This window comes from Halichoerus grypus, chromosome 15, assembly GCF_964656455.1.
Source record: "Halichoerus grypus chromosome 15, mHalGry1.hap1.1, whole genome shotgun sequence".
NCBI classification, from domain to species: domain Eukaryota; kingdom Metazoa; phylum Chordata; class Mammalia; order Carnivora; family Phocidae; genus Halichoerus; species Halichoerus grypus.
In genome coordinates, this window is record NC_135726.1 from 7,098,840 (window position 1) to 7,114,256 (window position 15,417).

Here is a 15,417-nt window from a genome sequence, read left to right on the forward strand (position 1 = left end):
CGCCAGGCGGCCTCTGCATCACTTCCGCGACAACCCCCCGCGGGCCCCGCCCCCAGCGCGTCCGTAACCCAGGGCAACTGTCGCGCTCGCCTGCTGGCGGGGACTTAACTGTCCCGGGGACTTCCATCCCGTGGGGCCCACAGAAGGGTGTGAGCGGCCGCGGCCGCTTCCCCGCCTACGGGGCAAGGCCCCAGACCACTCCACAGGCGGCAGAGCGACAGGCCCTGCCCGGTTCTAAAGGAAGCTGCCCTCCGCGGCGGGGAGCCAAAAGCGAGAGGTAGTGTGGGCCGGGGCTGGAATAAGAGTGGGCGGGTCCTGGGAGGAGCGGCGAGGAATGGGTGGGGCAGTGGGAGGAGCTGTTGAAAGGGCGGAGCCTTGTGAGGGAGGAGCCAAAGGAGGAAGGGGAGGGGCTCGTGGGCAAGTGGGGACGTTTTGCTGGAGAGGACAGCTCTTGAAAGAAGGGTAGGCATCTTTTGTAGCACGGCAGGAACTGCTGGATAAAGAGGAGGAAGAAGGATCTTGGAAGAAGGGAAGGAGCCGGGGGGAAGGGGAGGGGCTATTCTAGGAAAGGGAAGAGCCAGGTGTGAAAGGCCGGGGCTTTAGGAGCAACAGGTGGAGTGTGTGTCTTTGATGACTTGTGCTTTCATGTAGACTTGTAAGCTGTGTGACAGCTGAGAAGACACGCGTGGCTTTACTATTTTATTACCAGAGCTAGGCATCTAATAGGCACTTAGTGAGTGAATGGGTGTGAGTGGAAAGAGCGGAAGGGTTGGAGACTGGGACTGCAGTAATAAAGGTATGATCCGGAGGGATGGTTGTATAAACCACGCCCTTAGGATTCCTTCTATGGGTCTTCAAAGCTGCTGTGCTCTGTGGGCACGTAATAAGCATAAGGCACAGATAATTAACTTGGAGAGATAAGATTTATACTCCTGAAAATGTGAACAAACTGTGCAAGCTGAGTGGCGCATGTGCTTAACTTTGAGGCGAAGATTCAACTCCCTGCCGAGTTGTGTTCCAAAATTGTAAATTAGATTGAAGTCTTCATATCATTTTCCTTTAGAAACTATATTACCGGGCGCCTGGGTGGCTCAGATGGTTAAGCATCTGCCTTCGGCTCAGGTCATGATTCCGGGGTCCTGGGATTGAGCCCCACGTCGGGCTCCTGGCTCAGCGGGGAGCCTGCTTCTCCCTCTCCCTCTGTCTCTCCCCCTGCTCATGCTCTCTGTATCTTTGTATCTCTGTGTCTCAAATGAATAAATAAAATCTTTAAAAAAAAAAGAAAAGAAAAGAAACTATATTACCAGTGATCAGCATGCCCAAGACAATCTTCAAGACTTATTTAACCACTTCATATGCCTGAAGCTTAGCTCTGTATTCAGAAACTTCGCTTCCACCATAGCTAAGTGTTTCTATTCATTGATTTCTTCACTCAACACACGTTGTTAAGGATCCACAGGACCATCCATCCAGAATTCCAATTGAGACTGCCAGAAGACCATCTTTCCCAGGCTGAAATTCTGACATAGATGCAAGATTCCTTTAAACCTGAAATTTCCAGGAAGATGGGGGGAGGGTGTAGGGCATAGTGTAGGGCCAGGGAGGTGGCAGGGAGTTTTAAGGGATCATAGCTTGCTTTTGACTTAAATGTCCTGGGTTTTTTACCTCTCCTGGCCCATCAACATTCCCCCCCCCCCATTAATTACCTGGGAATGTGTCAACCAGGTGTAGGAGTCTAGAGTAAGACATTTGGAATCTGACTTTTTATATAAGCAATGACAATTAGGTGGCATGTATGTTACCACTCTTTAGTCTCTGGCAGACATCATTAATCAACCACAGAACTCTTCCCTGCAGTGGCCAAGTTTTAACATCCTTCTCAACACAACACTCTAGTTGTGTTGGGACTGTTTGGAACCGACAATTTGGAACCTATTCTTCATCCCTAATATAGACAGTAAATATTTTAAGAATTAATAGACATAGATGTAAATGTAAATTTCTATAACTCTTGGTAGGAGTCTTTTTAAAAAAAAATGAAGTTTACCTAAATCGATGGAATCAAGAATCCTGTAGATGAGATTTATACGCATAGGCCAGATAATTGTATAGTGAGGTGAATTTGCAGCCAGTTGGTAATTAGTAAATGCCCCAGTATAAGGCATATCCACATGGCATTGTCCTTTACCCTGTCCTCGCCAACATTTTATCAGTGACTTAGATGAAGTTACAGGAGGTATGCCCATCAAATGCAAGTCTTAAATTGGGAAGGAATGGCCAAACTGTGGGGTGTCAGAGTCAGATTTGCAAGTATCTAAGCAGGTTGGAATGATGGTCCAAAACCAACAAGAGGAAATTTTAGAAAGATCTGATCCATTCAGAGGTCTATATCTAGTGGGAAAAAAAGAGGAAAAAATTTTTAAAAGAAAATTAACAGCATGTATATGGAGTGAAGAAGACAGGGATTATTAACAACTCATGTGGAAAAAATGTAGAAGTTATAATTGACCTCCTGCTGAGTGTTAATCAAGATTGGGATATAGCTTTTTAAACATGTAGCAATCTTTGTCCAATTAATAGGTGTAGATTTCAGATCAAAGGGAGTCAGATTTCAAAATAGACATTTCTAGCCAGACCACATTTGAAATATTACCCTCATTTCCAGGTACTATATTTTAAAGACACTGACAGGCAATTGTGCATTCTTAAGATGAGCACATTTGAGATTCTCTTCTGAAGAAATAAAAGCCGTCTTCAGTTATTTTCAGGATTATCATGTTGCTTTTGGGAGGAACACCAGGAACTGAAGAGCATAAGTTTCAGGGTTGCAGATGTCACACTAATCTTTAGAGCCACCAGCGGAATGAAACAAGATGCTTGTAAAGTAATGAGCTCTCAGTTATATGATGGTAAAGCTCCATGGAAGTCAAGAAGTGGAATAGCATGACCTATTGATTTACTTCAAATTTGTAAACTAGGCATAATTTTACTATCAGAAAATATGACTATTATATCCATAGAGATTTCTGCATTTCAACATAAAAGTTAGAATGCATACCATTTGTAAGAAATCACATATCCACTCTTTTAGTTGATCTTTGATTGTTTCTTGTATACTTCTATTTCTCATCTCTTACATGAGCCAGAAGACAAGAATGAGCAATACAACTTGAAGGCATGGTTATTGGAGAAAATTTTTAAATTAAGACTGTTCTTTCCACTAACTGAATTCTTTTTTTTTCTTTTTTTTCTCATTAGGAAAAGACCACCAACATTCCATTTTAGTAGTGGAGCATCTTGATCCAGCTTGAACACCAGTATTCCAGAGAAGCACCTAGCAATCTGGTATGCAGTAATCTGGCCATTTGACTAAGAATACTATGTTTACTGACTTCAGAGATGATTCTTACTTTTTGGTCATAAGGAGTCAATATTTTTCCCACGATCTTCCATTAAATGAATTAAGTACTTATAAAATGCAGTATTTATAACAAATATGTAAAGTGCTCATAACAATGCCTGGTGCATAGTAAGGGCTATTATGCAGCTCTTACTTTTATTATTTAATATTATCATTACTGGGTTTCTTTTGGCACTTTGGAATATAATGTGACTGGAACTTCTCGTGCCCTCACTGGGTCCAACTTCTATTGACTCCAAAATAGGGGCTTCCCCAATACTGCATCTTTGGCCTCCACTGTTTGTCTGTCTCGATATAGAGATAATATTGTCTTCCTCTCAGGTTTCACATATTCTCATGACATGTGAGAAATAGTTGAAGTTGCTGGAGATGGTTAACCTGACAGAGAGAAGAGTACGTGGGACCTTTTCATCCTTTTCATAGGGCCACTGGGGAGCTGAGGCAACGGGCCATCTTCGGATCAATGATTCTTCAATCCTTTGCAGTGACAGTGTTTGTAAATAGAATAGCACTTCTGGTTTTTAGCCACTCCTAATATCGTTTTTTTCCTTTCAGATTTCATTCATTTCCTCTGATGTCATATTGGAAAAGATGAGGATGTCCAAAGATATTTGACCTTCCATAGGTAAATGGAATTTTATTAGCATCAAAATGCTACTTTAAGCCTATGTGAAAAAGCCAAAATGGTAATTAAACAGATATTGTTATAAAAAGTTATTGATCTCTACCTCAACAGAAAATTTAACACGTGGCTTTCTGGCAGGGATCAGGTTAGGGTGAGAGAAAGCAAAGTGTGCGGTCCCCAGTGGCCTCTGTGTCATTACAAGCAAGGAATCCTCAAGAAGGCACTGGCTGTTCATCAGCATGCAGCTGGACCACTGGAGGTCACTGCCTAGGTCCAGGGATTCATCTCTGCAGCTTGTGGGGTGCCCAGGAGGAGCCTCTGTCTGTAGGAAGGTACTATAATCATGCCCATCTTAGAGATGAGCAGACGGACCCAGAAAAGTAACTTGCCCAAGGTCGTATAGGTACTAATAGGATTGGAACCCTGGCTGTTTGGCAATCAAGTCTGTGCTCCTGATCAGGATGATAACTTCCCATGGGTGATTCAGTCGGTTAAGCATCTGACTCTTGATTTCAGCTCAGGTCTTGATCTCAGGGTCGTGAGTTCACGCCCTGCGTTAGGCTCCATGCTGGGTGTGGAGTCTACTCAAAATAAAAACAAAAACAAAAACAAAAAACAAACAAAAAAGGATGACAACTTTCCTAACTCTTTGACTGATTATAAATGCCAAGTTCCATTTTTCAACCTGGAAAAACATGAGTTAAGGACAGATGGTATCACCCTCGTCGTCACTGCCGCTGCTGCCGTTAGCAGCACACCTGGCACTAGTGTGCTGGGGCTGCTTTGGTACAGGACCACAGACTGGGTGGCTTAAACAACAGATGTGCCGCTTCACAGTTCTGGAAGCTGGAAGTCTGAAATCAAGGTATCGGCAATGTTGGTTTCTTCCAAGGGCCGTGAGGGAAGGATCTGCTCTAGGTCCCTCTCTGTGGCTTGCAGTCTTCTCCCTGGGCCTCTTCACATGGCCTCCCTCTCTGCGTGTCTGTGTCCATTTTCATAAGGACTCAGTCATCCAGGGTGGATTAGGTTGAGCAGACCGACCTAACCTAGGACACATGCTCCCCAGCCTCGACCGGTATCCAGAGTTGCCAGGAAGGAAAAGGAGGGAAAGTGGCCAGGTAACACATGCCCACCACACTTCCCATGGCGTTAGCACAGTAGCATCTGGACTTTTTTGGAATGGACAGCAGGGGTGCTTAAACCTACATTCCTTGCCGCACTCTACCCCATGATGAAGGATAGAGCCTCTGCTAACATCCTCCTATCCTCTTTTCTTCAATCCCAACTTTGCTCTTTAATTAAATCCATTAGTCTTTCCGATTAGCCATATCTTTTATTACATCAATATCCGGCAATGGATGGTTTTGTAATATTTCTTCCAGTCTATTCTGGAATGTGTCTTGATGTTATTTTGCCTGAGTTATTGATTCAGTTTTTAAGAAATGAATATTACAAACTAAGTTCAGCCCGCATTTCATGCTACAGGAAGAAGATGTTAAAAACCTTCAGCCACAATCACAGTAATGGATCTCTGTCAGAAAAATGAGACTGAGTTAGAAAATAGTGAAAATAAGGAAATTCAAAGCCCAGAAGAAACGGAATTAACCTATACTTGCCCAGATGAAAGAAGTGAAAAGAATCATGTTTGTTGTCTTCTCAATATCAGTGACATTACGCTTGAACAAGATAAAAGGGCCAGCGAATTTGTCATCGGAACTGGATGGGAAGAAGCTGTGAGTATCTCCTTGACTGAGTGCCTCATGTGTCTGTGTTTTGATGTGAGCCTTTCCTTTTACTTTTGCCAAAAATAGTTATTACTAAAAATGTATAAGCAATGAAATACAGAAAACTTAGGAACAGAGGTAAAATATAAGTAATGGTAAGAGCGGTACCTTTCTTTGGGTATTTTTGGCCAGTTAGCGTTGGCAAGCACAGGACTAAATGCTTCACATACATCAATTCATTCAACCTCTCAACAGCCCTATGAGGCAGGTATTATGAACAGCCTCAGTTTTCAGACAAGGAAAACGAGGCACCCAAAAGGTGAAAGAGTGTGCCAAACATCACCCAGCCGGAGGCCAAGGCAGGGCTTGAATCCAGCTCTTCTGGACTCCAGAACCCAAGCTCCTTAACTGCTGTGCTAAGCTCCCCAAGAGACCTGGGATTTCTGTCCTAGTGGTTCCACTCAGAACCCCAGGGGTTTATTCTTAAACGATTCTTGGAATCGATAATGGAATCCTAAATTTAGAACTGTTAGGAAATTTGGTCTAATACAGTGATTCTTAGGTGATGCTTGGCAATGTCACACAACTGGGGGTGAGGGGAAGGGGGTGCTACTGGCATCTACTGGATGGAGGCCAGAGGTGCTACTCCACATCCTACAGTGCCCAGGACGGCCCCCACCACAAGGAATGACCCAGCCCAGTCTTAGTTCAGGGCTGCTATAACAGAATACCATAGACTGGGGGCATACGCAACAGACATTTATTTCTCACAGTCTGGAGGGTGGATATCCGAGATCAGGGTGCCAGCATGGTTGGGTTCTGGTGGGGGAACCTCCTCCTGTTTTGTGCTCACAAGGCCCTCCTTCGTGGTGCAAGTAGATCTCTCATATCCTCTTATAAGGGCACTAATCCCATTTTGAGGGCCCCACCCTCTTGACTTCATTAACCCTAATAACCTCCAAAGGCCCCCACCTCCGAATACTATCACTTTGGGGATTCGGGCTTCAACAGAGGAATTTGGGGGAACACAGTCATGCAATCCATAACATGCCCTAAATGTCAGTAGTGTTGAGGTTGAGGAATCCTGATCTAATTGGTTTATTTTATAAATATGGAAACTGAGGCCAAGATGTGGCAGAGCCACTCCCCCAAGTCCACTTGACAGTTGAAGAAGGAGTCGTGTCTTCAGGACCCTCCTCTTGTACTCTCTCTGTGGCACCGCCCCACCCCCACGTGGTGTACACACAGGCTCATGCCCACTAAGGCAGGGTTACAGACAATTCTATTTGAGGATTTGAAACTTTCCAATTTAGAAGGTTCAGTTTACTATTGAAAGTAATGACTTTGAAATGTGTCTATCCAAGGGCTGTTGGAAAAGATTTTCTATTAATTGGAAGAAATGCCACATGTGCCCCATGCTGAGAGTATGTTTGCCTCTCACAGTCTGTCGAGGATGATCGAGCCACACCACCTCCTCCTCCCTGCTGCCCATTGCTCTTCACTCCCTGCGCACCAGCCCTCCCTGGCTTCTCAGGCGGCCTTGTCCCAGGAGGGGTGTCAGAGGCCTGTCCCACCAGAGCCAGCTTCCGGCCCTGGCTTGTGTCCCTTTGATACTTCCTGTACTGGTGCCAGGGACCCGTGGGCCAGCATTTAAATGAGGACAGAGAACACTTTGCTGGCAGCAATTAGTGAGAGTTGCCTGTTTGCAGAGCCAAGGGACCTCTCAGGATGGGGTGCCTCAGGGCTGTACATTTTTGACCCAGACCAACCCAACCAGCATTTAGCTTACCTGTGACAGCCCACCTGTGAGAATCAAAAGACCCAGGTGTCATTGACCCCCATCTCTGGACTTGGATCCCCTGCCAGGCCACCGGAACACCCTATCCTCTATAGATCCTTTATAGCAGCTTCAACCCAAGGCTCACCTGGGGTGTTTTTAAAACCACCCACCCAGGTCCATCTTGTGAGTATTGGCTTAGTAGGTTGCTGTGGGGCTCAGGAATCTGGATTTTTAGGCAGCAGCTCAGATGACTCTTAGGGTCAAGCAAGTAGAGAACATTTGCTGATTCATCAGATGCACCTGTTTAATAGATTAAATAGAACATCTGTAAACATCTGTAGAAAGATTAAAGTCCCAGAATTTAGGTTTCCCTCAATAAGTATCCAGCTGAGTAAAAGTTGGCATGCTACATAAACATAGCCAGGAGACAAATCCCCCTTGTCTGGCTGGAGGAGGATGGTGGGGAGGGTGCAGGAGGGGTGTATGGGGGTGTGGGACTGGTCTCATTCCAGCTGAAACCACCTTCGATAGAGAGGCCAGTTAGCCTGAGGATCTGTTAGCTAATGTGTTGGGACCCTTCTCTGCAAAAGCTGGAAAGTCACCTGGGCAGTCAGGGTCGAGAGCAGTGAGGTCTGAAGCAAGCAATATGGTCCTCTTGAAGACCCAGTGCCAACTCAGCAGCACATGAAGGGACAGGGTTCCAGAACAGAAGCCAGAAGAGTAGGCTGGGAGAGTTGTCCTTAGGCTGTCTCAAGAGTGCAGCTCAGGGCAGCGACCTTACAGCCCTCATATATAATTGCCATCTAAGAATTAGGACTTAACTATGCAAAAGAAAATGGGGTTTTTTGGTTGGAATATATTTGAGGTATCAGCACGGCTTTGGTAAGGGCTAGGACTTCGGAGTAAGAAAGGTCAGGTTCATATTCACCACTTACAGGCAGCTAACCTCGGGGAGGGCTCCTGTCCCATCGCTCCAAATTCCTCATCTGTAAATTCTGGCCAGAGGGCTGTACGAGGAGGACAGGAACGCCTGATTCAGTGTCAGGCACTTACTAGACTTTTTGAAAAAGTGATGCTTTGGGGCGCCTGGGTGGCTCAGTTGGTTAAGCCTCTGCCTTCAGCTCAGGTCATGATCCCAGGGTCCTGGGATCGAGCTCCGCATCGGGCTCCCTGCTCAGTGCGGAGCCTGCTTCTCCCTCTCCCTCTATCTACTGCTCTGCCTACTTGAGCTCTCTCTGTGAAATAAATAAATAAAACTTTAAAAAAAAAAGAAAGAAAAAGTGATGCTTCACACTTCGGAATTTGGGGAGCTGAGCACATGCAGTGAGAGGGTGCAGAGGTCAGGAGGGAACAATGATAAAGGGATGTTTTTGTGCAAGATGACCAGAGGCTGGCTCCTCACAGCCTCTCCTTGTCCCCTGCGTGGGAATGCACAGACCTTCTGAATGTGGCAGAACTTGCCATTGGCGGTGATAACGTTTGGAACGGCAGTTTCCACCTCTGTATGCTGGGCATCAGAATACCTGAATTATAGTGCTGTGGCGTGGGTTAAATGAGCCAACACCAATGCCAATGGATCCTTAGCTCAGTGCCTGGAACATAGTAAAAGCATGGAAACTATGTTTGCTTTTTTTTTTTTTTTTTTACACATAAGTTTGCCAGATTTAGCAAATGAAGATACAGGATGCCCGGTTAAATTTGAATTTTGGTAAACAGTACCTAATATGTTTAGTGTTAAGTATGTCTCAGATGTGGTCCTGATTTTTATCTGGCAACTCTATTTAACGGTGACATTTGTGGCAAGCTCAGCCAGGGGACTCTGGGCATGGACGGATTGCGGGGGTTGGGGGCGGGTGGTGCAGGGGTGCTGGGGAGTACCCTGACTCCGGGACCTGCCTCTGCTCATCGTCTCTCCCTCCAGCCCCTCCACACAGCAGTCTCCTGGGGTTTGGTAACAGAGCCTGGTGGTCTGAGAGAGCCTGGTAGGGAGACAAGTACAAATAGTTCTGATTTTATTTTAAGAGTCCTGACTTTATTTTGATGTTTATCTGAAAACATATAGAGTCAGCACATTCAAGATGGCCATGTTCAGATATTTTTGCTTAGTCTTTTAGTATTAAATCCAGTTGCTAGTATTTCAGATTAACAAATACTGTTACAAATGTTATTACTTAGTATGAGGCTAAAATAGTGTTAAGATTAAAAAAAAAAAGGTGAGTCAATTTTAAGAAATATATCGGTTCAGATAGGATGGCCAAAATGGGGGTGTGGCCACAGCTGGCCAGCTAGAGTTTGAGCAGCTCTGCCAGGAGTAACATGCTGCTTTATTTGCAGGTCCAAGGCTGGGGAAGGACTTCTCCAACTGCCTGCATCTGGCCCAGGAAGAAGCTTAAAAAGGCGAGGGTGGGAGAAAGTACCAGCAGCTGCTTACTCTGTGGCAGTCTCTCCCAAGGGAGCGCTGAGGCCAGGCCTCAGGCCCAGGCGGAGAAGTTGGGGTCGGGGGCTCCGGCTGAGGTGGGTCCGGAGAAGGATCAAGGCAGCCCCTCCCAGACTCAGGGGACCCCTCCGGGCCCCACCGCTGCCTCCAGGGAGATTAGCAAGATCTGCTTTCCCCCCTATGGTCAGGGAGAGAAAAAAAGTCTGCAAATAAAGGAGTTTATTTGGTGCAAGGAAGACTGGGCCACCCCCGAGGCTCTTAGGGGCAAGGACCCCAGAAGCCCCAGCAGAGGTCCCTCCATCTCAGACTCCTTGACTTCCAGGGCCCTTTTAGTTCTACCTCCCCTGAAGGCTTCACCCCCAAACGGCTTGGATGTTCTGGGTAAGAAGAGTAAGAACTTCTTCTTGCAGCCAGAAGAGAAGGTGCTGAGTGTGGAAAAGGATGAGTGTGTGGCTTGTGCATATGGATTGAAAACAGTTGACGGGAAAGGTGAAAAGAGACCCATTGAGCTGGCCAAGCACCCCAAGGGCAATGACGCACTGCCTTTCCCTCCCCGGGTGGCCCCGACATCCCTGCTGGCCGATCCGGAGCGGTGCTGCCTGCACTGGTCCCTCCTGCCTGAGAAAAACCCGACGTACCCTCCCAACCCCAGCAATGTGCGCTATCTCGCCACTGTGCAGCTTTTGCAGAAACACGGAGTGCAAAACTACAAAGCCAAATTCAAAGCCAGGGAGCCAAGACCTCCCGTCAACACCCAAAAGCGCATTCTCACGGAGGCCAAGCAGGAACACAGGCCCCAAAATTTGGAGACCAAAGTGTTCCCGAGAACTCTCTTGCCATCCCTCACCGTGAGCAGAGTTGTTATTCCTGTCTCCACTCACAGACTGCTCTGAGTTGCTATAATAGAATTCCCTGGGAATAAGCACTGTTTGAATTCATTCACCCTCTTCCTGTCTCTCTCTCCTACCCCATCCCAGCCTTTCTTCCTTTCTTCTCTTCTGCCATACTCTTCCCGCCCACCCGCCCTTCCCTTGTCCTTTTTTTGCAGTAGAACCAGAGGAAATTGAACCTCATGGTATGGGTTTTGATTTATTCTCAAAACCCCCATATTTATGTGTCACCTGCTTCTGTTGCTCAGCCATTTACGAAATGCAGACTGGTAATGCCAGTCTCAGCCTCTGCCTGCCTTATCTCTCTACTCCCCTTAGAAGCCAAGTGGATGGTGGGGACTCTGAAGGGCCTCCCTCAGTGATGCCCACGGCAGCCCCGAGCCAACTGGCAGGGGCTCTTGCTGCCCCACCCCCATGCCTTAACCTGAGTGTAAGGGCTTGTTTAGATCAAATTGTTTCCTGATCTTTTGAACCAGGCAAGTATCTATCTGTTGATTTATTTTCTCTTGCAACAAAGATCTGGAACATTGCTTTAATAGGTAACTCCAGCCTGTGTCCAAATAAATATCCTTGTGTCCAAGGTGTCATATCCTTATATCCATGGATATATCATATCCACTCCATGCTGCGTATCCCAGGGTTTTCATATACTTATGTTATAGCCTCGTGCTAGTCTCCATGTCTGCAAAAGTTTTAGCCACAGATCTATAAAGTCCATCTTGGGAAGCAGGTTAAGAATAATTATTTGAAAAAAAATGTCACTGTGATTATAATTGTCACCCCACATGCTTCCTCCAGGCTTACCTTGCATCTAATATTTGGGAACTCACAACCCCAAACAGACTCTTACAGAATAGGGATTTACTTTCTCCCTTCTGTCCGCCTTCTTCCCTCATTTTACCCCAATGCATATTTCCTGAAGTTGTATATAAATTAAACATTTGTAAATGAGTTATATTTTAAGTGCCAAGTGACAATGCTATGTAGAGAAATGCTCTGAAAAACCATTTTGTAATATGAATAACCATTTAGCTGCTCTGTAATTACATAGTTTGCATTTGCTTAAGGTAGGTTGTACTTGAACTCTGGACTTTCTGTCCCCTAAATAATGGGTAGACAGATTATATGACTGTATTTGTAAACATCTGCTTTTCACAATTGGTCTTTGTAATGTCTTTTCTCTTCGTTTAGGTTTTTTATTGTTTTGTGATTTCTATTTACAAAACACCAGAAATGCAGAAATGATTATAGTACAACTGTCATTAAAAGGTGTATTTTGCCTACTGAGGTTGGACACTTTTTTATAGTCTAGAAACAATTTAGGTTCTGCCTACCTCTTCTCTGAATGAACAAACCATCTGGATTTTGCCCCCAAGAAACTCTGATTTCCCAGTGTCTGGAGCATGAGGTGTTGGATCTTGTGCTCCGTGAGGACCCTCCAGCTCTAGCCTGCCCACCTAAGTCAGTGGTTCTTCAAGCCCTCTCTAATAAACAGCAAGATCATGACTAAACTCAGTATGTAAAACAGGCAAGAGTGCTGATTAGGAGGGAAGCGCATCTACCAGCATGAGCCAGGGATAGAGCCCACCAACTCAGCCCAGGGGTGCTTACATTTTGAGATCTTGAGGCAGTCTGAAAACACTAAGTTAAAACAAAAAAAAAAATTTTTTTTAAGATTTTATTTATTTATTCATAAGAGACAGAGAGAGAGAGAGAGAGAGAGAGAGAGAGAGAGAGAGAGAGGCAGGCTCCCCACTCAGCAGGGAGCCCGATGCGGGACTCGATCCCAGGACCCTGGGATCATGACCTGAGCCGAAGGCAGACGCTTAACCATCTGAGCCACCCAGGCACCCAAAACAAAAATTTTTTTTAAAGATTTTATTTATTTATTTGACACAGAGAGAGAGAGAGAGAGAGAGAGAAATAGCACAAACAGGGCGGGGGAGGCAGAGGGAGAGGGTGAGGGAGAGGGAGAAGCAGACTCCTTGCTGAGCAAGGAGCCCTATGTGGGGCTTTATCTCAGGACCCTGGGATCATGTCCTGAGCCAAAGGCAGACAGTTAACCGACTGAGCCACCCAGGCATCCTCAGAATATTTCTTTCTTAAGAAAAACTCTTTTGTTGAGATAAGGGTTATAAATTCTATAGATTTTGGGGCAAACATAATGATTTAGAATTAAGAGGAGGGCCGGTCTGAACAAAGGAAGGGCCCAAATTTAAAGATGTGTAGTATTCTTCTTTTTGAGCAAATAATTAGTTTGGCCAGCAAAATATTGACTAAGAGATTCCTCTATGAATAAATATGAGTGTTTTGCATTTGGCATCTCTTTAGGTAATTTTTCAATTAACCTGATTAAGCCCTTCTGGGATCTTATTTGCATTAGCCTGGGTTTAGCTTGTTTTCTGTGGATAAAATCACTCCAGGTTTTGCCTGTTTCCATTCAGATTAAATCAGGATGTCCAGACTGGTCTTTGATGTCCAAGTCTAGATAAAGGAAAAATGTCTAATAGAATGCAGTCCCCATTAGGGTTCTAGGTCACCAACAAAACTTTCAGGGGAAATCATGCCACTTAAGAGTGTTAAGCATGTTCTAATGATGGCAACAGCCCTCTTTCTATCTCAGGGTAATGGTCTTAGTTGGGTTTTGGATCCTCTAGTCCTCTCTAAACCAAGCATGGAGGGCTGTGTTTCACCTGAACCTCATGCTATTAGTTTTGGATGTCTCATTAATCAAACTTTCCAAACTCCTCTGTTTTTCTCAAAACTTTAAAAATCACCACGTGGAACTGTGGCAGCACCTGACACAGGGCTCCTGCAGGGCCCGAGGTCACCTTCTGGGTGAGGCTGGGTTGAGGCCTGGGGATGCTGCTGAGGGTCTGGGTGAGGCAAGGGAGGGGCTGGAGGGGCAGGGAACCTGGACAGACAGAATGTTTTCTGACAGAGATGAAGGGGTGGCACTTTCGAAGGGCAAGGGGAAGACTTTAATTCAGAATAAGGCCAGGCTACACTTGGACACGTACATAGGACTTTGGTTACTCAGGGAGACTTTCCCTAATTTTTAGCATTATTCTTTTTATTCTGGACATGGCCCCCTTTTGTGAAATTTACCTGTACTTCAAGGACCATGCTATAAAACGATTGGAACCCAGAATCAAATTGCCTTTCACTCTCCCTCCCTCCACACTTATGAGCTTCAGGACCCAGAGAGACCACAGAATCCTAGCCCATCTCTCTGGGTATCCCCAGCTGGCCAAGGCCAAGCTGCATGACTGGAGGCCTCATATCTGGGGCTTTTTGGGGTGTCTGGGTTTGGGTCCAGTGCAACTTTGGTGCTGCACTTTAGGGGCTACTGAAGATCAAGGTGGGAAATAAACAGAGGGGCTCCTGTGGCTATGACCAAAGGCATATCAGAGCAGTCGCTGGTACCCCAGGGAATACTCTACCATTGTCTGCCAAGCTCACTGGGACGCTGGTGCCAGGAGACTCAGTGCCGTTCTTTTGGTGTCCCGATTTAGCTCAAACTACAAACCTTTCTTCCCTGTGTATTTTTTTTTAAATGAAACAATTTCTCTGCTTATGACTGTTCACTTGAAAACATACCATGAACTAGTCATATTTTTAGTACCACAGGACTGTTAGCAATTTTATTTTAGTCTGCATGTATTCTGAAGAAAACTAGAAATCAAACATTTAATTCGGGATAAATACCGCCAGTTCTGATACTGTTCATGGCTCTATGAATGTTTCGTTTCAATCCTGACTGATTTCTCTCATGTAACTTCAGGAAAATGGAAAGTCAGAGAGATCCTTATGGTAGCTAGAGAACATTAAATCTGAAGACTTACTATTTAGGCACATATCTTGTTAGAAAACAGTGATTTAAATGGTTTTAAAGTAGAACACATCTTACCAAAAAGGTAAAAAAGAACAAATAGACAGCAATTTGCAATTAATAGCACTAGACTCAAATACAGCTAAACAAAAATTGTTCCCATGAACTGAAATAAGCCAATACAAATAATCCTGAAAGCATAGTTGGCTTAAGTTTGGATGGTTTCTTAAAAGTGTACTTTAAGGGGCGCCTGGGTGGCTCAGTCAGTCTGACTCTTGATTTCGGCTTGGGGTCATGACCTCGGGGTCCCGGGATCAAACCTTGCGTAGGGCTCAGCAGAGTCTGCTTGTCTCCCTCTCCCTCTGTGTCCTTCCCCCGACGCTAGCGCACACTCTCTCTCTAAAGTAAATAAATAAATCTTTAAAAAAAATGTACTATAAAATCTTAATTTCTGAAGGCTCACTTTAAATAGGGAGGTGTTATTGCGGTGCATTGGAAGGTTAAATACCCTTTGTGATTACTTAATTAAGATGCATTTGACTTCTGCCAAGTTTTTATTGCAGCACAAGCTCTACATTTTCTGAAGTCACTAAATTTCTCGTTACAGCACAGGAAAAAGAAGATAAAGTAGGAGGGGGATGACTTTCAAATTCAGTCCTAAACAGCAACATGTTTGAGAGGCAATCATAAAACCAAACAAGGATATGG

At 45.1% G+C, this 15,417-nt stretch overlaps 1 protein-coding gene across 3 annotated transcripts; it reads left to right on the top strand.

The window, feature by feature from the left end:
* Positions 1 to 85: 85 nt before the first annotated feature.
* On the top strand, positions 86 to 12,164 carry C15H16orf46 (chromosome 15 C16orf46 homolog). Of its 3 annotated transcripts, none has more exons than XM_036084975.2 (5): positions 86 to 277; positions 3,259 to 3,345; positions 3,977 to 4,046; positions 5,532 to 5,779; positions 9,885 to 12,164. In XM_036084975.2, exons 4-5 carry the CDS (start codon positions 5,570 to 5,572, stop codon positions 10,878 to 10,880), a joined length of 1,206 nt encoding a protein of 401 aa, XP_035940868.2. In that variant the 5' UTR covers positions 86 to 277; positions 3,259 to 3,345; positions 3,977 to 4,046; positions 5,532 to 5,569; the 3' UTR covers positions 10,881 to 12,164. The 3 variants fall into 3 exon arrangements, with proteins under 3 accessions (XP_035940868.2, XP_035940869.2, XP_077918955.1); XM_036084976.2 differs by lacking the exon at positions 86 to 277 and adding an exon at positions 409 to 462; XM_078062829.1 differs by lacking the exon at positions 86 to 277 and having other exon boundaries at positions 3,048 to 3,345.
* Positions 12,165 to 15,417: the final 3,253 nt, after the last annotated feature.